Here is a 20141-nt window from a genome sequence, read left to right as displayed (position 1 = left end):
CTGCCCACCGGCTACGGCTGTTCTACCAGGAGGGCATGTTGGGAGGAGCCGCTGTTGCTGGGAGTCGAAGGACAGCTGCCCCGGCCCTGCTGTTGGCCAGCCCACCGGCTCCACACAGAGGGCTCCCTCTGACGGCGCTGCTGGCCCTGAGCACAGGCGCAGCTCTGGGCGGCCTGGCTGGGGGGGCTCTAAGAGGGTGGGTCCCATCCTCAGGGTCGTGGCCCAGCTGGACCCTCACAAGCTGTCCTGAGGAAGAGCCCAGCAGCTCACGGTGTGGGTCACACAGAAGATTCTAGACTGGCTGATTCAGGTCAGTAGGTGTAGGCAGGCTCTTGGGACGGTGGGTCCGATGCTCCCCCCCCCCCCGCCAGGGCCCCCAGGGCAAGCTGTAGGCTCGGGCTGGGAGGGTGAGGGCTGGGCCAGGAGGGGCAGACTCGCCACAGGGTCCGTGTGGTCAGCACGTCGATATGGAGCCAGGGGGTGATCCGACGCCAAGCAGAAGGCTCCTCGGTCTGGGTTGGAGGATGGGGGAACCAGCAAAGGGCACGGGGAGCTGGGAAGGGGGTTCTGGGGCCGGACCCTTGGGGGCATCCACAGGGGATAGGGGGCCCTGGAGACAAGGGCCCCACGTGCCCCGTGGAGCAGAGGGGAAACAGTCACAGGCCTGCAAGTCCTCCGAGAGACACAGGGCTGGCAGAGCCCGCCAAGCAGGGGCCTCAGGCAGAGGTGGATGGAAGCACAAGCGGGGCCGCAGGAACAGAGCAGAGGGCGCCGGCAGGGCTGGGAAGTTTGGCCAGACTGTTCTCACTCCCACTGGTTTCCTGTGGCGCCTAGAGATGTTCTGGGTGTGTATCTGCAGTTACTTCTGACCACCTCTGGTGTTCTGGGGGCTTCCACGGAGGACAGGGGGGACACAGGGATGGGATAGGACGGGGGTGGGCGGCCGGGAGCCAGGAGGGGCCAGGCGCCCTTGGTGGTCTGAGCTGAGCGGTGGTCAGTGGCCGCCCAGGGGTCCTCAGGGAAGGTATGCTGCACCAAAGGGACATGAGGGGGTGGCCGGCAGGGTGGGCCTGCGGGCGCCAGAGCCAGCAACCTGCCTCAGCCAGGGGGAGGGTTGGGTGCCCAGGAGGGGTTCCCCCTGGCCTCCGCGCCCGGGAGTGCCTCTGGGCACTTCAGCCGTTTCCCCAGTCTGGGCCCTGTGACAGCTGCTTCCCTCCTGACTTTATTCACAAAACCCATGAGTGACACTTAGGGATGAAGCTTCCAGGAACAAGATGTGACTAGAAAGAATGGCAAAGATGGGGCTGAGCGCCTTTCAGAAGGACACCCCTGGGGGAGGAGGCAGCCCTGAGGCTGGGGGAGCACCCCCATGTCAGGAGCGGGGCACAGAGACGGGCCCACAGCACCGGCCGTGGGTGGGTCAGCAAGACTCGGGGCCCCTCTCTGCTGCAGCTTGGAGCCCACCTCCTGGGCTTCCTTGCCAACCCGTGCAGGCGGTGGGGGTGCCCATCTGGGAGCCCCGCTCCAAGTACCAGGCTGTGGGAGTGGGTGCAGGGCCCATGGGTCAGGGCACTGAAAGACACGTGGGGGGCTGCTGCCCACACTTTATTAGACGTGCCCGGAGCCCGCCACGGCCCCGCTGTGGGGTGTGGGGAGCAGCCTGTGGCCCGTCTCCAGCACCAGGGCCAGCGGGGCGCCCCTCACCTCCCACCCCCTGCCCCAGACAGGGCTGGTGGAGAACACTTGGACGAGGAAAACGCCAGAAACCCCTGCAGACCCCGGCCCCGGGGGTATGTGTGGCTGGTCGTTGGCCGCCCACTCGGGCATGGCGCTCCTGAGGCTGGTGAGAGGTCCTGCAGCAGGAGAGGCAGACAGGGGCATGGCCGCCTCCCAGTGGGCGACGTCCTTTGGCAGCGAAGCTGGGTGGCGGGCAGCTACGCACAGTAGGTGTCCGCCTTCACCACCTGGCAGTACATGGTCATGGCGAAGGTCAGGCCCAAGATCTGCGGGGACAGCAAGGGCTGGGCAGGGCCACTCAGGACCACGGCCAGCGGCCAGTGCCATCACTGCACCCGCGGCATCCCAGGTGGGCTGGAACTCCCGTCCCCTGGGAAGCCTCCAGCACTGCGTGCCCCGCACAGGCCTAGAGGCACCCCGTGGGCTGGACCCAGACCCAGACCTGCTGTCCCCTTGGGGTAGGTTTGGCCACCCTGGGCTTGGCTGGTCTCAGGGCCCAGAGGTTCCAGGCTGGGCCCCCAGCAGCTGCTCTCCACCCCTCTATCCTACTGAGATCACCCCTCTGGGAGTGTCTGGCTGTGACCCCTGCTTGCACCCCAGAGATGGGCTGCCCTGATACTGCTTGTGCTCCCCCGGGGGCTGGCACTCAGCTCTCGCATGAAGGTTGGGGAGCAGGGGCTGGCTGGCCGGCCCCTCACCAGGGTCTGCACTGCTCACCTTCGCTCTGTACCGGGCAGCCCTGTGACCACCCCCACACACACACAGCCCGGGGCAGGGGTGTGGGAACACAGCTGGCGCACAGCCCTCTGCAGATGTGTCCGGGCTGTGCTTCCATCCAGGACACCAGACCCTCCGCTCAGGAGTCTGTCCCTGAGGCGTCACAGGTCACCTCCCCGTGGACGCTGTCCCTGACAATCCCCAGGGAGGCCCCCTGCACCTCTGCCGGGGATCCAGACTCCCCACTGCCCTGTTCTTTAGGCTCAGGGCTGGGGTGGGGTCCCTCCTACCTGTACCAGGGCCGTGCACAGCCCGAAGACGCCCACAGCCAGCAGGTTCTCCTGGAGCCACATCTTCACAGTCTCGTAACACGGCTGGGGGAAGAGTCGGCGTCACGGGGGTGGCGAGGTCGGCCCTCCGCCCCCACGACCCCGGGCCACGGCCAGCCGGAGGGCACAGACTCACCGCTTTCCACCAGGTGCCAGGCGCGTGCAGCCCGCAGCTCTCGCTGAACTCCAGGCAGCAGGAGTCAGGCACGCGCGTGGCATTGTAGACCTCGAACCAGTCAGTGTAGTTGGAGACCCCGCAGCAGCGGAACTGCAGGAGAGGCGGGTTGGGACTCTGCCTGAACGGGGCCCTGCCCGGGTCCTGCCACGCCTCCTGGCCCCACCCGGGTCCCACCCCCGCCATGCCACGCCACGCCTCACGTCAGTCTGGATGATGCTCCAGGCGTTGGTAAGGCCCACGTTGCCCGGAGTGCCGTACAGGTGCAGGCCCTTCTTCAGGTCTCGCTGGGCATACTTGTCGATCTGCAGGACGGCAGGGCCACCCTGCGGCCAGCTCCACCCACCTCGGCCTAACCCACACCCGCGCCGCCCCTGGTGCCCTCCCTCCCCCTCCCCGCAGTCACCCCTCCCAGAAGGCGCCGCCAGGCTCTGGCGCCCCAAGGTCTCCCTGCGCCTCTCGTGCTGAGCACGGGGTCGGACGCAGACACGTCAGCACGAGCTTCTGGTGGTTAACTTGCAGATGGAGACAGACGGACACCGAACACCCAGGGCAGCGTCTGCACATGCCCACCAGGACCCACAGCTCCGCGTGGCTGGCCTACAAGGCCCAGCTCTTGGTTCTTAAGACCATTCGTTCTCCATAAAGGAACCAGGCTCCCTGGAGAAATGGCCGATTCCAGGGCTGGGGCAGGGGCCCCCCAAGATGGACCTGGGGGGTGTCTCCTAGCACCAGAGAGGGAAGTGCCAGAGGAGCAGGTAAGGGATGTGGGAGCCACAGAAAGAGCTCCAGCCGCCAGAGCTAAACCAGATGAACAAAAAATAACAGTGTTGGGGTAAAACCAGAGAATAAACCCGTAAATGCACCCTCACATGTGTCATTAAGCGGCGGCGGGGGGTGGGAGGCGTCCCCATCGAGCTGACACACAGCTGAAGACAGGGCCATCTGTGAGCTCAGACTTCCTGGCGCCTCCCCCAGGCCTGGCCTCCAGGACCTGTGGTTGCAACCAGAGCCAGGCCGGGCCGGCGTCTGTCCACGCAGACCTGGGATCCCTGGGGTCAGTTCTCAGCCCCTCCTGTCCCCTCGCCGGTGGGAGGGTGCAGCCCCAGGCCCGCTGCGGGGCAGCTGTACCTTGTCAGTGTAGGCAAAGAAGAGGATGGTGATGCAGGCCTCGAGCAGGAACACCAGCAGCAGCGCCACGAAGAACTGCGGGCCAGGCCACCAGCCTCAGCCGCGCGGCCCGCCCGCCCGCACGGAGGCCCCAGCCGCCCCGCACAGGGTCCTGGGGGGCCGAGAGGGCTGGGACAGGAGCTGGGAGGGAGTCCTGGGGGAGGGGTCTCGCAGAAAACAGGCCCAGTACCAGTCGGAGGGGCTCTGCCTGGCACATGTGTGGGGGTGCGTGTACACGTGCGTCCATCAGGACTGCCCCCCGCCCGGCCTGCTCCCCCACTGGACTCACGGTGAGCAGAAGGCATCTGTTCTCCTTGATGGCCCCGATGCAGCCCACGAAGCCGATGGCCATCACAAAGGTGCCGGTGACGATGAGCAGGTTGGCGGCCGACAGCGATGGGAAGGAGGAGGACAGGGTGGCGAAGTTGCCCTGCGTGGCCGCTAGCCAGATGCCCACGCCGAGGATGCCGCAGCCGCCCAGCTGGGCCGGGACACAGGGGGACACGGTGAGGAGCCCACCAGGTGCCCGCTGACCGCCCGGCCCGTCACCCGTGCCGGGTCTCCCCACACATCCTCAGCCCCAGCCGTCCCCCGGGAGGGGCCGCCCCCGAACCCACACCAGCCCACTCCCCTGACCACTGCAGCTTTTACTGAACTTCATAATTGCTCCTTACAAAAATCAATTCAAACAGGAAGAAGAGGCAGGGGAGGCCAGGCAGTGATGAATCCAGGGAGACGCCTGGCCCCGGGGGGCAGGGGCGGGCCAGCATGGCCACGGGGGCTGCCGCAGCCCGGCTGGGACTCTGAACCCTCGGGGACACCCCAAGATGAAACAGGAGCTCGAGCCCAAGGCTGGTGGGGTCTATTGACCGTAAGGAAGTGTGTGTCTGTGTGTGTGTCCAGGCTGGGCAGGGTCTGCTGGCTGTAAGGAGACGTGTGTGTGTGTCCCCATTATGAGACATGAGTGTGTGGGTACCCATAAGGAGACGTATGAGAGTGTGTGTATTCCCATAATGAGACGTGTGCATATGTGAGTGTGTCCCCATAAGGAACGTCTGCACGCCTGTGTGCCCCACCTGTGGGAGCAGGATGACCCCCGCGTGGCTGGCCCCCGCCAGGCACCGGGACAGAGCTGTCCACGGTGCTGACCGCAGGCAAGGCCGCCCTGAGGGAGCAGGGCACCCGCCCCTGCCCGGGGGCACCATCCGGGAACCCTGAAGAGGCCGGGACGGGCGCGGGTCACAGCCCTCCCACCAGCCAATGGGCAGGAAACGGGCGCCCAGGGCCACCCCAGGTCCCCGGGCTCTCCTGGGGCACCTGGGGCGCCCGTGTGGACCACACACACGGACAGGCTCCCCTGGCCTCTGCCCAGAGTCTCAGCAGAGGGGGGACCCAGGCCAGGGGTGGGGGCTGCCCCCCCGGAGGAAGCTGAAGCGGGCACCCTGGTCCCACGCCTGCTCGTCCCCGCTGACTGCGCAGCACCCTTTCCCACTCCAGGGGCTCAGCCCCAGGCCGGCGCTCGTGGGCGTGCGGGGCTGCCTCTGAGCAGAGGGGAGCACCATCCTCTAAAACCCAACAGGCAGCCAGCCGGCCCCGCCCTCGAGGTCAGTGTGGACGGCTCCATTCCGCAGGACGAGCGCCTCCAAGCCCCTGGCCCCACGGGGACCCGGGGGAGGTCATGGGAGGGCATCTGGGGGGAGCGTCCTGCAGGGCCTGGGCCCACCCGGAGGGGCGTCACCCAGGGCGGCCTCACACGCCGTGACGCGGACCCGGCCCACGACAACACCCAGACACGTCACCCGGCCCTCCACACTCAGGCACAGACCAGTCACCAGCAACAGCGCGAACGCGATGTGGGCACATGGGTAAGAAAATTACCTGTAATTGTGAAGCTGCTTCTGTGTAGGCAGCTTTTAAAACATTTTGGCAGGAAAATTACAGCCTCCGAGTACGGGGGAAACGGGCCGTGGGAGACCCAGACAGAGGAGCAAACGCAGAAGGGCCTGGGTCCCTCCCAGGACAGGGCGGCGGGCAGCAGTGGGCAGGGGGCTCCACCCCACCCCACCCATGTCCTCCCTGCCCCTCCCCAGCCCCGCTGGGGCCCAGGAGCAGACCCCCCACGGCAGCGCCCCCGGGGTGCCCATGCCAGCCCCGCAGCCCCCAGGGCGTCCTTGTCCCGCTCTCACACTTAGAGCGCACACGCTGCCCCTGCGCCCAGCCTGGCACGCATGCCCCACCTCCTGCCATCTGTCTTGTCCATGTTTTGGGGACTGGCCTAGGGCTAGGCAGGTGGGGCCCCTTGGTGAGGCCCACGGGGGGCGCCAGCCCTCCAGTCACGTGGCTTGGCGTGGCAGATGGCCGGGCAGCTGGCCCAATCCTTGGAACGTGGTGGAGGGCCTGGTGCCCACAGGGGCCAAGCCTGTGTCAGAAGCCCCTCACCGGGCAGCTGGCACCATCTCGGGGGTGGGGCCGGGCACGGGGGCGGGTGTGACACCCCCCTCCCAGCCAAGAACAGCCCCAGGGGGAGGGAAGAGCCCATCCCTGTGAAGTTCACGGATGGAAAAACTTGTCCCCGGGCTAGAAATCAGGTCTGCAGGTGCCCAGGGCGGGGGCTGGGGGCCCGAATGCCAAGGCTCGTGCACCACCCTGGTGGGGAGCGGAAAGTCTGTGCAATGGAGGGGCTGCCCTGGCGGCGCAGCGGGGAAGACTCTGCACTTGCAGTGGAGTGGGCACACCCCCTGGTCCAGTCCGGGAGCTAGGAGCCCACGTGCCACGCGGCCAAAACAAAGAATCTGTGCAACTGACTAACTGTTTTCCTTAGACTCCAGAAAGCCCCACGTCCCTCCAGGCTCTGGGACAGGGGCCGGCTCCAGCCCACCAACCCTCCTGAGGCTGGTGTCCGAGAGGAGGGGGCTGCCCTTCTGGGGCAGCTGGGGAGCAGACGGGCCGGACTTCAGCAGGGAGCTAGGGCTGCACCCCTTCCGCCCACATAGGCCCTGGGGCCTCTCCACTGCCCCCCGGCCCCCTTAGGGGCTGAAGCCACACCTCTCTGCCCCAAACAGAGTTCCCAGGGGCCCCTGACTAACTGCTGCCACCCCCAATCATGTGAGAAGCCACCCAGTCCCTGATCAGCGGGGCTGGCGTGCCGGTGGGTCTGGGATAGGGAGACCCACCGCTGCCTCCACAGGGCACCAACCCTGGGCCCCAGAGGCCTGTCTTCCAGCTGCTGGTCCCAGGGACGGGCCTCATGCCGGACAGCCACCCTGTGGCATCCTGACCCCTGACCTGACCGGGACGGCCAAGGAGCCCGACTTCCCACACTCGCTGCCCACCCACCCTGGCTTGTGGTCGCCGGCAGCAGGACCCCCACCGCCCCGCCCCCTCCCCGCTGCAGGAAGAAAGCGAACCAGGACACACAGTTGCCCCCAGCCCCCCAAGAAGGCCCAAGCCAAGAGCAGTCACGTGGTCTGAGGTCCACAGACCCCCACCCTGCCCCATGACCTCCAGCAGGGCCCCTCGGCCTGCCTGTTTCCCTGGCGGCAGGGGCGCTGGGGGAGGTGGTCCCAGGTCTGCAGGGCCCTTGGGCCCTTGGGCCCCTCTTCCAGCGGCCCAGGACACCTGGGCCAGGCAGCTCGTCAAAGGGGAAGACCAAGCGCCCCTGGGCTGGTGGGGGACGCAGGATCCACAGAGAGTGGAGAAGCCCGGGCAGCAGACGACGGGAGCAGGCACGGCTCCCACCGCAGCACCACAGGCGGGCCCGGCCCACGTTGCAGGGGAGGCGGGGCAGGGAGCGCTCCTGCCTGGACGGGGCTGGGGGACCGCAGCGAAGCTGACCACACCCAGGAGCGGCCGGGCTGCAGGCTGAGGCCCAGCCAGTCACAGGAGCACCTTCACCTTTCAGAATCGGTCCTGCCTCCACTCAGGACCACCCCCACCGCCAAGATCACCCCGAGGGCTGCAGAAACTGTCCCGGGGAGCCCTGAGCACCCACCCGGAGCTGGGGAGGGGTAGGGAGAGTGCCCAGGAGCTGCTGAGACCCACCACCACCTCCTGAGCCCGCACACAGCCCTCCTCCCCAGGAGACAGCACTGACGCGGGGACCCTAGCCCTAGGCTGCCCACCGCCTGCACGCCTGGAAAGCAGCGGTGCCCCTGGAAGGCAGCGGTGTCCCCAGAGGGGCTGTGCCTCCCCGGGAGGGCCCGGCGGCCCTGGGTGGGAGGAGAGTCTGGGGGTCGGCCGGCACCTGGGCCTCACCCCTCCCCGGTGCCCCTTGCAGCCCGCCGGGGCCTTCCAGGCTCCATCTCAGGGCGCCCCTTCGCAAGCCCCAGGGATACCATCAACTCCTGAGCCGCGCTCTTGACCCGCAGGCCACATGGGACCCAGCAGATCCACACGAGGACCTGAGGCTGGAGGCCCCAGCCCAGCCCTTCCGGACCCCATCCAGGAGCCCCCAGGGGAAGTCCGTCCAGCACAGCACGCTTACCTCCAGAGCCAGCCCCCTGCCCACCCTCAGCCAGAGCCCCCAGGGACGGACGGAGGGGCAGAAGGCACTGCCGGAGAGGCTGGCTTAGGCCCAGGAGGAGAGCGCCCAGTGTGCGGGGTGGGCCCGGCAGGGTCTGCAGTGGAGAAGGGGGCTCCGGGGCGACTCAAAGACAAGTGTGCCCTGCCGGGCTGCAGGCAAGAGGGAGCCACGGGGCGGTGGCGGGGGGGGGGGGGTCACTGCACATTGACCTGCAAGCGGCATTCCACCTCCCCTCAGCTTCTCTGGAGTGGGACTTCTCCCGAGTGGGAAACAGCAGGGGCAAAAATACCTCCAGTGGGGGCTCAGCACCCCCAGAGAGCAACGGTGCTGGTCCCGAGAAAGGGGGGCTCTGGCCCACCCCCCGCAGCCTCGTTAGCAGCACAAGGGCCCGGCTGCACAGGGGCCGACAGGGTGGGGATCTAGCCAGCCCCCGGTCACACTCACCACCCCTGGCCTCAGCGTGTTTCCCGGGGGTCCCCCCTCTGACCCCAGGCCTCCGAGGCCGCCGGACACCAAGGTGGGGTGTGGAGGGGCCGAGCCAGCCCCCCGGCCCAGGGCGCTTGGCCGCGAAGTGTAATTGGATAATAAAAGGATTGGATTTCCTAGCTCTGGAGAGGGTCCCCAGGGTTTCCTGATTTGTTCTTTCCGGGGCAGGAGACGGCATCCACGGCAGGCATCAGTGGGGCGTGTCCACCCTGCGGCTGGTGTGGAGGCGCCTTCGGGGTTCACAGGGCAGAGACAGATCCCCGGGCCATTCGGGGGGCTGCCCCCCAGGCACAGGCCCCTCGAGGGCCCCCTCTCCTCCTCCCAACAAGCAGATACCCCTGTCTCCGAGGAGGCCGGAAGTGGGGGAGAAGCAGGTCCTGCCCCGCCCCCCCTCCGGGACCTCCCCCTGCCGCCGCCCACCCTTCCTGCTCACCAGTCACACAGCCATCCGCAGCCCGCTCCCCTCACACTGCCCGGGGCAGACGGACCCTGCCAGCGGCTCACCGCTCACACACCAGTGTCCCCCGCTCCTGGCCAGCGTCCCCCGCTCCTGGCCAGCGTCTCCCGCTCCTGACCAGTGTCCCCACTCACGACCAGCGTCCCCCGCTCCTGACCAGTGTCCCCCGCTCCTGACCAGCGTACCCCCCTCCTGGCCAGCGTCCCCCACTCCTGGCCAGTGTCCCCACTCCTGACCAGCGTCCCCCGCTCCTGGCCAGCGTCCCCCAAGGAGGAGAAGGTCACACCCCATGCGCCTGGGCAGAGCTCAGCCTCAGCCACCTCTGCTGCTCACTCCTGTCCTCTGGGGACTTCTCAGCTCCAGCCTGGGTCTGGCCCCTCCCAGGAGCCCCTTGCAGAGTACGACCCTTCAAGTGACGCCTGGGGAGGTGGGCAACTAGGGCAGGAGCCTCCTGCCCCTCCGAGCAACCCCCTACTTCTTAGGCCAGAGCCCAGGAGAGACGGGAGGTGCAGCAAGGTGGTGCTTTCTGAGCCTTTCGAGGTAAGTGGAGCTCAGGCGAACGAGTTACAGTCGGCGGCCTCCTTCTGGGGTCCAGAGCCCCCGCAGGAGGGACAGCCACGCCCCCATGCTCCCACCGTGGAAGGAGAGCAGCGTGGGGAATTAACGATGGAGCAGCCATGACCTTGGCATCATCTCTCCGCAGGCCCCGCAGCCCGGATGGTGGGCCCCAGGCCCGGCCGGGTTTGCTCCCAGTGCAATTATGGCACCCCTGCAGGCGCGCCCAGCCCGCCACCTGGGTCTGGACGGCAACTCTGTCCTCCAGTGTTTGGGTTTTTCAAGGGAGGGGGCCCCCCAGAGCACCAACAGCTCTGACCCTGGACACAGGCACCTCATCTGAGCAAACCCAGCCACCTTAGATAAAGTTAGAGAAGCGCCCCGCCTGGCTGGAGGCACAGCAGAGGGGTCCGACAGTTCTCCCGCTGGCCCCCAGCCCCTGTCCTGCCGAGGAGCCGGTCCAGCAGAGGGCTCACCCTCCCATCCCCAGCCGCCACCCACCTCCGCCCAGCCCCTCTGCAAGTGCGCTCCCTGGAGCCAGGAAGGCCGGTCTGCTGGGGAGGCTGTGCCCACGAAGAGCGAGGGCGCGGCGGAGGGGAAGGAGCCAGCGGCCCAGCAGAGGGCAAGCGCAGGGCCCCACGCCACCCCGGGGCAGGTGCGGGACACGTCCGGTCTCAGCAAGAGACAGAGCGGTGGGGACGCAGGGCGGCCGACCAGGGTGCAGACTCGGTGGACCCCAGCAGTACCGGAACCCCCAGGAGCCGCGCCGCCCTGGCCCCAGCGACCCCAGGCACACCCCCAGCCAGCGTCCCGAGTGTCCCCTCCCCCCTACCGCCCCCATTGGGAGCGGCGACCCGGGCCGCCGCCACTCACCCAGAAGAGCAGGTTGAAGGCGAACATGAGGTACTTGACGCCCTGCAGGCAGCCGCGCGCCATGCTGCAGCGCTTCAGCTCTAGGAGGAAGATGAAGGACAGGTCCAGGTAGAAGACCACGTACTTGTTGCCCTTGGGCGACGTGTAGCGCGCCTGGGCCGCCTTGGGGCCGGGGCTGGCGTGCAGGCCGAAGAAGGGGCCGCCGCGCGCGAAGCCCGGCTCCTTGCCCGGTGGCGACGGGCTGCGCCGGTACGTGGACTCGTCCGTGCTCGATCGGCGCATCGCGCGGGGCCGCCGGGCTCCCCGCCCCGGCCCGCGGGGACACCCGGCGCGCCGCTCCACTCGGACCCGCGGCGGGCCGCGGACACCTGCCCGCGCGCCGTAGCCCGGCCGGCCTTGCCCGCGCGGACCCCGCCCCGCCGCTCCGGCCGGCGCCGGCCAATCGCAGCCCCGGCCCGCCCCCGGCCCGCCCCCCGCGGACCCCGCCCCCGGCGCGCCCCGCCCGCCGCTCCTCCGCCCGCCCGCAGAGCGCCGGAGGGGGCTGGGGGCGCGCGGCCCGGCAGCTCCCAGCCCCGGCCGTCCCCGGAAGCCGCAGCGCACCGAGACCCCGCTGGCGGCCGGGTTCGGCGGCCTCCGACCACATGCGAAATGCAAAGCGCTTTGCAGATGAGGGGTGACCCACTTGCTGTCTGAGGGCGACGGGGGGCAACTCTGGTCCTCCGCCCAGATCGAGGCAGCGCAAGGGGCGCAGCCCGAACACACCCAGAGTGCACCAGAGGCCCACCCCGGGCCAGCGAGGGCTGCGCGGGGCCCTGAGTCAGCCTGGGGACCCAAGCCGGGGGCGGTCCCGGGAGAGCAGGCAGAGGGGCGACTGGAAAGACAAGCCTCTGGGAGGGGCCGGGGCAGGGAGAAGAAGCCGGGAGGGCGCTCTGGGGCCCCCGGGGCACCGGGAGGGTGGTCACCCTGCCAGGCAGGAGCGGATGTGTTCAGACTGAGGGAGCCAGACACAGGGGCGCAGGAGTCATCAATGGGCCCAAGGCAGGCCAGAGACTCCAGGTCCCGAGCCCATGGGACCCCTCTGCCCCTGCCCTGGTCCTGTCTTCCGGGCATGTGCAACGTGCAGTCACATAGGACCCCTCGCGGGTGGAACACGCTGCTGCCACTGTCTTGAGAGTCTCCGTAATCTCTGACCAAGGTGCCCTGACTGTCACGTTGCACCAGCCCCTCGCGGCAGCACACTCGAGCTCCGAGGCCCCTTGCACAGGCAGAGTGCTGTGTGCCTGTGCTGCTTCGGGCAGGCGGGACAGACGCCCCTCCGCTGCGCCCCCACAGCCCACCCCACTGGTGGACGCCCTGGGTGTGGAGGGAAGACCCCTGCCCGAGGCCCAGATGCCCCCTCCCCTCCCGCCTGCAGCCCCCCTCCTCCCCTCGGTTCAGCAGGGGGCCCAGCCCCCCGGGGAGGATGGTGCCACAGGCAGGGAAGCCCCCCGTCCTAGACTGGGTCTACCCGGCCACCAAGGCCACCCAGGGCAGCACCCACCCGACAGATGGTCTAGGAAGCTGAAGTCGAAAGAGGGAAGGACTCGCCCAAGGTCAGTAGAACTCAGAGGGAAGGAAGGCACGGGGGAGGGAAGGGGGAAGGGAGAAAAAGTTGGGGGGGTAGGCGACAAAGTGAGAGTGAGGAAGCTGAGCCTGAGCCCTGCTGGGCCCGAGAAGGGGCACGCCGCCGACCAGGGCCCAGTGGCGACGCGGGCTGTGGAGGGTGCCCATGCTGGCTCTGCAGAGACCGCTGGCCGCAGCTCTGCAGAGGCAGCAAGTGGCAGCGGTGACCCCTGGAGATCCTGGGGGCTCCCAGCAGCCTCTGGCCACCTCCCCCTTGCCCCAACTCTGCCAGCCCACACGCCCAAGCCAGGGACGGCCACTCAGGGCCCTGAGAGCAGGCAGGCTGAAGGGCAGTGCCTCTGAGGACAGGACGGGGGCCGGAGCCTCCCCTCCACCCCTCAGCCTACTGCAAGGCTGGCTGGCTCCCACAAGGGGCCCAGCACCCAGGGTGCCCTCTCCCCTGCCTCACTCGGCCAACACCATGCCAATGCCCCAGGACTCCTGAAAACCCTGTCCAGTTTCTAAAACCCTGCTCCAGTCCACCCCCCACCCTGGTGAGCCGCTGAGCCTGAGCTGAGATTCACCCAGGAGACAACCAAGGATGCCGGGGCCAGCGGGAACACAGATGTGAGCACAAGGTCGCCGCCAGCCCCGGGACCCCGTCCCCGACGTCCAGCAGTTCCCCCAGCAGCGGGACCCCAGTGACACATGCCAACAGGGTCACACTGGGCTGGCTTAGTCCCGGTCTGTCCCGGGAATAGGAGAGCCTCCGCCAGCGAGGCCCTTGGGCCAGGCATGGTGGAGCCGCCCCGCCGCCCCACCGCAGGCCCTGCCCTACCTGACTTGCCGGGGAAGAAGGTGGGCGGTGCCCGATGGCCTTGAGGGCCAGCCAGCCGGCAGGCGAGCAGTCAGCAAGGCCAAAGCCGCAGCCTGTGGAGGGAAGACAGGTGGAGTGGAGGCCGCGCTGTGCCTCATTCCAGCCTCCACGGGGTCTCTGCACCCGGGGTGGGGTCCCTGCGGGGACAGAGGGCCAGCTGGGGGCAGGGGGTGGCATGCTCAGACTCATGGCCCGACCCTGGGGCTGCCTCCCCACCCTCTAAGGTGCCCGGAGGCACAAGCGTGCCCATGTGGGTACATGCACGGGGAACACACGTGGTCAGCAGACTGAAGGCCATCCAGCCCCCGGCGGCCCTGCAGCCCGGAGCCCCACCTGAGGGTCCACATCCCTCAGGGCCCTGCACCCCGCGCCCTCCCGCTTCCCAGAGATGGATGTCCTGAGCCCCCAGCCTCCCCATGGAGCCAGCCAGCGATGAGTCACGAGGCCCATTAATCTGCCCTTAATGCACTCACGCAGAGCAGGGGACTCTGTCACCATTACCAGCCAGGGATTGCGGGGGAGGAGGGCCAGGGTCACACTCCGCCCCCCCACGCCTGACCCCTCGGACAGGGGCTCCCTGCAGCCCGGCGGGGGCGGGGGGGCTGGTGGTCTTTCCAGCAGCTGGCAGCAGACAGCAGAGGCTCATGCGCCCCCCGCCCCTGCCCACCCCCACATCCACTCCCTCCTGGGCCACCCGCTGCTGCGTGTCCTCTCAAACCCACACCTGCGGCAGACACGAAGCCACTGAGCGGGTGGAAGCCTGGCAACCTGAGACCCGTCCCCTCCCACCCACCGCTGCAAGAAAGGAGGCACCCAGACCAGGCCCGGGACCCCACCCCCGCCTCAGCGACCCCTGTGCCCCTGCGCCCTGGGAGGACGCGTCCAGGGAGGGGTTCAGACCCAGAAGTACGGAGGGCAGGGGCGCGAGGGGGACCCCCCCACCGTGTTCTCTGATGAGCCCCTCCCAGGAGCTCACAGCAATGCTGTGGACACTGAAACCCATGCCCCCCGCCCCCCACTCCCAGGCCTGAGGCCGCCTTCACAGCCGCACCCCCCAGACCTGGGCTCAGCGGGTGGCCTCCCAGCCAGACCCTGAGGGGCAGCTCCACCCGCACCCCTCCCAGCCACCGACCCCCCCTAGACCCCCACCCAGGGCAGCCCTGGGACCCTCCACAGGTGACCGCCATGCCCCTCCGTGAATCCAGGGCCCCACCCTTATCCCGGGCAGCCCAGACTCAAGCCTGCAGTCGGAGGGGCGGCTGCAGGGCCAGACAGGACTGGACAGGACCCCCGCACCTCACCTAGCCCGGCCTCCTCCTCCAGGAAGCCTCCTGCCTCCCAGCTTGCTCTGGGCCTCCTCTGTGCGCAGGACCCCACAGGCCATGGTGCCCAGAATAACACGCAGACCAGGCAATTGGGATGGGGCAGACACAAGAAGCCCAAGACAGCCCTAGCCCAGCCTGCCAGCCCTGGGCTGGGCCTCTGGGACCCTCTGGGGCCCGGAACTGGAGGAAGTCCAGAAGGGTGGGCACCTACCTGGCCAGACCAAGGCCCAACTCAGAGGAGGACCTTCCCGAACACCGAAAGTGCTGGCCCCGTGGCCTCGGAGGCCTGGGGTGGACGGGCCCACGAGCCCGTCCGCAGCTCAGGGTGCAGAGCGGAGCGGCCGCCCAGCCCGGGCCCCCAGGTTGTCGGCTCCGAGGTGGCTGCGAGGAGCCAGGAGGCCCCGCCAACACAAACAGGCCTTTGGAGCCAGCCTTCCTGCTGCCGCTTCAGCCCCCGGCCCCGGGGGAGGGGCGTGCGAGCACCCAGGCCCACAGGCTCTCCTCCCCCTGGGCTGGAAGACACTGCCTCCAGGGGAGGGGTCCCTGTGGAAGAGGCCACCCAGGGGCCTCCAGCAGTTCCCCAGGCCCAGTGAGGCCAACCCGAGCTCAGGACCCTCCCACCACCCTGGGGCCTGGCAGCCCTCTTCCCCACCCGGGCACTGACACCCCAGCCCAGCACGCCCCCTACACACCAGTGCCCACAGGGAGCCCCAGGCATGGCCGAGCAGGCCATCCTCAAGGGCCCGGCCCGTCCACGGTCACTAGGTTGCACAGTTGGCCTGCAAACACCGCCTGCTACCCCAGTCCCCGGGGCCCAGAGGGTCACTGCGGGTGCAGCAGGTGGGCGAATACCCCATCAAACCCCGACAAGGTATCCACGCACCCCGCTCACCACACCGCCCCCCAGGTGTGAGCACAGCCTACCCAGAGCAGCCAGAGCTCGGATGCTCAGGGCTGAGCTGGGACCCCCGCCCCTCCAGCTGGACGGCCTCCAGACCCCCACCTCATAGAAGGGGAGGCCGAGGCTGTGGTCCGGGACAGGGCGCAGGGTCAGCTGCCTCCCGGGCAGCTCCATCTCCCAGGTGGTGTTTCCAGGACAACACCCGGGCCACAGGGTCTCAGCAGCTGAAGTTTGGATCATGGGTTTCCCCTTGTCCCCCGCCTGCCCTGAAGTGACCCTCTTCTGGCAGGAAGCAGGGAGCACGGGTTCCAGACCACATATGAGCACCGCCCTCCCGCCCTGTGCCCCTGCCTCTGGGGGAAGGACCCCGCCTCCTCGGAAACCCAGCACCTCACTCTCCCTGCCCATCTCCGGGCCAGCCCGGGGTCTGGGCCACATCTGCGCTCACCCCCAGGGCCCCCGCCACAGGCCTGTCCCACCCCTCCACGCCCCGACCAGTGCGCCAGGCCTCTGGGTCGCTCTCTGCCCCTGCCCACCCTGAGGACAGCTGGACTACGCCCAGCCTGCCCCCCCAGCACCCACAGGGGACGGAGAAGGCCCAGCGGGGGAGAAGGCTGAGGTGAGGCCCCCCAGGGTCCTCAGGTCCAGCCTGGCCAGGCCTGAGCCAGGGCGGAGTGGGCACGGAGGGCAAGTGCCCCAAGGGGCCTCTGAGCACATGTGTGCTGGTGGCCGGTGCCACCACGCTGCTCAGCAAGCCCCTCCTGGGAAACCAGGGAGCTGCAGGGAGGAGTCCCCCCCCCCAAATCCACACGCAGTTCTCAGAATTCCAGGAATGTCAACTTGGCTCTCCGGCCCCTCAGTCTCTGGGAGTAAACAACCGCTGGGCCAGAGCGGGGTGCGGTGGACCAGGGGCCCCTCCCCCAGGAAGCCCACGCACATCCACCCCTGCTCCAGAAGAGCCCCCCGCCTGGCACCCCAGATCCTGCCTGTCCCCCTCACCTCCGCAGACGCAGCCGCCTCTGCAGCCGAGCCTGGGTCCACCCCAGGCCGCTGTGACTCAAGGCCCCATCCCAGGCGGGGACAGGATGTGCGTCCAGTCAGCCTGGGAAGGGGGGCAGGCAGGGCAGGGAAGTGGCTTCTGCTCGTGGCTCCGCACGTGCCAGGGTGCGGGACAGTGAACGCCACTGGGGCGGGCGGCCAGGGCCAAACTCCAGACTGGCAGAAGCGCTGGCCAGCCTCCCAAGGACCCCAGGATCTCCACCTCCCTGCCCCTCGCCTACAGCCAGAGTCCACCACCCACCCCAGGAGGACTCTGCGCTGACGCCTGGGACCCAACGCGGGCCCACCCGCACCAACCAGAGACCCTGACGCCCCAGGCCAGCAAACGTGAGGAGACCCTGCCTAGGTGCCTGGGTCACGGGCCCCACCGTGCCCAGGCCACCCTCCTCAGCCCAAAGCCCGCCTCCTCCAGGGAGCCTTCCTTGCTTCTCAGTGCGCGGCCCTCCCCCAGCCCCCAGTCACAGGATCAGGGGGCTCACCTCTCGCCACTTCCGGAGGCACACCCCCCAGCTCCCTTTAAACCCCACCGCCTCCAGCTCCCACAGCTTCTGTCCCGCAGGGACGGCCTCCGGCCTCAGCCCGGGGTCCCTTCGCCGGCGTCTGCCCGGCTCGCTCTTCAAGTCTCAGCTCAAAAGACACCCCGAGCGCCGTCCCGACCCTCAGAGCCGGCGCTCCCGGGTCACAGGCGCCCGCCCCAGCCGAGCGCGGACTGGGACCTGGGCCGCCAGCGCCTCCCCCGGGAAGAAGGCAAGCGGGGGGCCAAGCTGACCACGGCGCCGGCCAGAGCCCCCCACTGGCTGGGTCGCCCCGCGCCCGCCCGCCGCCAGGGATACGGGCAGCTACCGGGCCGGGACCGTTACTGTGCGGGCGACCCGGCCAGGCGGCGACCTCCAGGGTCCCTCGGACTCTGCGCAGAGACCCCCGAGTGCCCGCGGGCAGCGGCTCCAGGCGGAGAGGCCGCCCCTGCCTGGCCCCTCTGGCTACTCTCCGCGCCCCAGACCCCGCTCGCAACTTGTTGCTGAGACGCGGCTCTGCGCTAGGGGCCCCAGTTCGCGCGGGTCCGGCTCGGGCGCGGGCAGCGGGCAGCGGGCAGCGTGCCCTGCAGCACTCCGCCGCGTCCCGGCGGGGGCGCTGTACCTGCCTAGCGCCCGCCGCGCGGCGTCAGTCAGCCGGGCACGAGGAACGCGAACGCCGCCGCCGGGCCCTTGCGGCCCCGCGCGGACGCCGTAGGCCGGGACGTACCAAAGCGCGGGCGGGGGGCTCCTGCCGCGGACCCGCCCCACACCCCCGCCCCTGACCCCGGACCTGGACTCCGGGTTCCGGACCCCGGACCCCGGACCCGCGCTGAGGAGGCGCCGTCGCGGTGGGAGGCGGATGCGGGCGGTGCCGGACGGCCGTGGGGCGGGGGGCGGGCCGGGCCGGCACCCCCGCGCCATGGGTGCGCCCGGGCGGAAGGGCCGGGAGATCCGGGCGTCGGGCCGCAGGGCAGTGAAGCTTCTGGCTCCCGCGCCGCCGCCATGATCATCCCCGTGCGCTGCTTCACGTGCGGCAAGATCGTCGGCAACAAGTGGGAGGCCTACCTGGGGCTGCTGCAGGCCGAGTACACCGAAGGGTGAGGGGCGCGCTCCCGGCCGCCGGCCTGCGGGGCCCGGGGCGGGAGCGGGGGGGCCCGGCCTGCGGGGCCCGGGGCGGGAGCAGGGGGGCCCCAGGCTGCGGCGTCGGCGTCTCGGGCGGGTGTCGAGGATCCAGGCTTGAGGGGTTGGGGTCTTGGGGCTGCAGCCAGGGGTCCCGGACTCCAGGTCTGGGTCAAGGGATGTTCATCAGATCCCAGGTGACCCGGGCAAGGCTTTCATTGTCGGAGCCTTTACCAGCCCTGTTCTCCGGACCTGCTCTCAGGAAAGCATCTCCCACCGCGCAGTTCAGGCAGAGGAGGGGAGCTGGTTGTCAAGCGCTGGTGTCTGGGGACTCGGGTATCCTGGGTCGTCTCCACGCCTCCACCGCAAATAGGCCCCTGGCCGCCTCTGTCCATCAGCTCCCTAAGTTCTCCCTGCTATTAGGCCCATCCCCGTGTCCTCATTGGAGAAGACCCTGATGCTGGGAAAGATTGACGGCAAAAAGAGAAGGGAGCGGCAGAGGAGGACATGGTTAGGAAGCATCACCAATTCAATGCACAGGAATTTAAGCAAACTCTGGGAGATAGTGGAGAACAGAGGAGCTTAGTGTGCTGCAGTCCATGGGGTCACTGACACGACTGAGCAACTGAACAACAAACCATGTCCTGCAGACTCACAGGCTCTTTTAGGACACTGGACAAGCTTCTGATGACATGGCCCTCATAATCAGGCTTTTGTGGGGTCTCTCTTCCGTGTTTGCCCCTTGGCTCTGCAGTCACTACCTTACTTGTCCGAGTCTACTCTAGACGAGTCCGACCTTCGGTCCTTGTGTGGACAGCCCCGTCCTTAGCAAAGTTTGAATCTCTGGGACCCGGAGTGTGCCAGCCAGGTGAGGGTCTCAGCTGCGTCGGGTGAATGGGGAAGCAACGGATGGCCTTAGTGTTGGCACCAGGCTCCGAGGAGGCTGTTGGAATGACCAGAGTGCAAAGGGAATGCTGGCAGCCTGCCCCAAACTTCTCCCCAAGATGCCCCAGGTCAGGGTTACCCAAACAGGCCCCCCCTTTCCCGAGCGCCATGTTGGTGTCCACACACAGGAGGCTTTGAGGGTGATCAGGGCTGCGTCTCTGGGAGATGAGAGGGGTCTTCCCTCCCACACGGGGAGCAGAGCCATGGAAGGTCCCACAGCAAGCCAAGCAGGGTTTGCTCCCGCCAGGAGAGGCCCTCCATCTGCCAGGACGGGCAGGCCGCAACCATCTCTCTGCCCACCTGCAGGGACGCCCTGGATGCGCTGGGCCTGAAGCGCTACTGCTGCCGCCGCATGCTGCTCGCCCACGTGGACCTGATCGAGAAGCTGCTCAACTACGCGCCCCTGGAGAAGTGACCCCGAAATGCCACAGGCGGTGTCTCACCCATGGCTTGTTCCCCTGGGGGGTGGGGCGCTGAAAGCCATGCCTGCCCACGGCTCTGTTGGCATGGGTCTTCCTCTCTGGAAATAACTGTCCAGTAAATGTTGCTGAGGACTGCCAGGAGGTCCTGACAGTTGGTGTGGCTTTGTGGGCTGCCCTGCCGGTTCCTGGGTTCTACCTGGCGCATGAGGCCACTCGCAGGTGCCCGAGGCCCTCGTGGCCCAGGAGGAGGGTGGGCCTTCCACACGGCAGCAGTCAGCACGAGGCTTCCTTCCTCTGTGGGCGCACTTGGCCCCACAGGAGGCACACGAGTGCTCGGGGTGGGGGCAGTGGCGTC

The 20141-nt window shown here is 68.6% G+C and overlaps 1 protein-coding gene and 1 long non-coding RNA gene across 6 annotated transcripts; one reads left to right on the top strand and one right to left on the bottom strand.

The window, feature by feature from the left end:
- Positions 1-1589: 1589 nt before the first annotated feature.
- TSPAN4 (tetraspanin 4) lies at positions 1590-17975 on the bottom strand. Of its 5 annotated transcripts, none has more exons than XM_061161126.1 (9): positions 17923-17975; positions 13462-13553; positions 11022-11101; positions 4418-4609; positions 4090-4164; positions 3162-3284; positions 2920-3051; positions 2745-2828; positions 1590-2003 (listed from the first exon to the last, which is right to left on the bottom strand). In XM_061161126.1, exons 3-9 carry the CDS (start codon positions 11082-11084, stop codon positions 1935-1937), a joined length of 738 nt encoding a protein of 245 aa, XP_061017109.1. In that variant the 5' UTR covers positions 11085-11101; positions 13462-13553; positions 17923-17975; the 3' UTR covers positions 1590-1934. The 5 variants fall into 5 exon arrangements, with proteins under 5 accessions (XP_061017109.1, XP_061017116.1, XP_061017101.1 ...); XM_061161133.1 differs by lacking the exon at positions 17923-17975 and adding an exon at positions 17265-17402; XM_061161118.1 differs by lacking the exon at positions 17923-17975 and adding an exon at positions 16726-16911.
- A 293-nt stretch (positions 17976-18268) lies between these two features.
- On the top strand, positions 18269-19927 carry LOC133069472 (uncharacterized). The gene is made up of 3 exons (XR_009695883.1): positions 18269-18397; positions 19174-19287; positions 19671-19927. It is a non-coding gene; the product is annotated as an uncharacterized LOC133069472 (long non-coding RNA).
- The last annotated feature ends 214 nt before the right edge of the window (positions 19928-20141 follow it).

The sequence above is a fragment of the Dama dama genome, chromosome 2 (genome assembly GCF_033118175.1).
Source record: "Dama dama isolate Ldn47 chromosome 2, ASM3311817v1, whole genome shotgun sequence".
In the NCBI taxonomy this organism is placed as follows: Eukaryota; Metazoa; Chordata; class Mammalia; order Artiodactyla; family Cervidae; genus Dama; species Dama dama.
The sequence above is the reverse complement of the archived record's forward strand: the minus strand, read 5'-3'. Positions and strand labels throughout refer to the sequence as shown.

Bases quoted from the DNA above. Each gene is read 5' to 3' on its own strand.
- TSPAN4 (XM_061161126.1), bottom strand. From the start codon at position 11,084: ATGGCGCGCGGCTGCCTGCAGGGCGTCAAGTACCTCATGTTCGCCTTC. The intron at 3,052-3,161 runs GTGAGGCGTGGC...CCTCTCCTGCAG, and splicing joins GGAGCATCATCCAGACTGAC to TTCCGCTGCTGCGGGGTCTC. The intron at 2,004-2,744 runs GTAGGAGGGACC...CTGTCCCCGCAG, and splicing joins TGTGCACGGCCCTGGTACAG to ATCTTGGGCCTGACCTTCGC.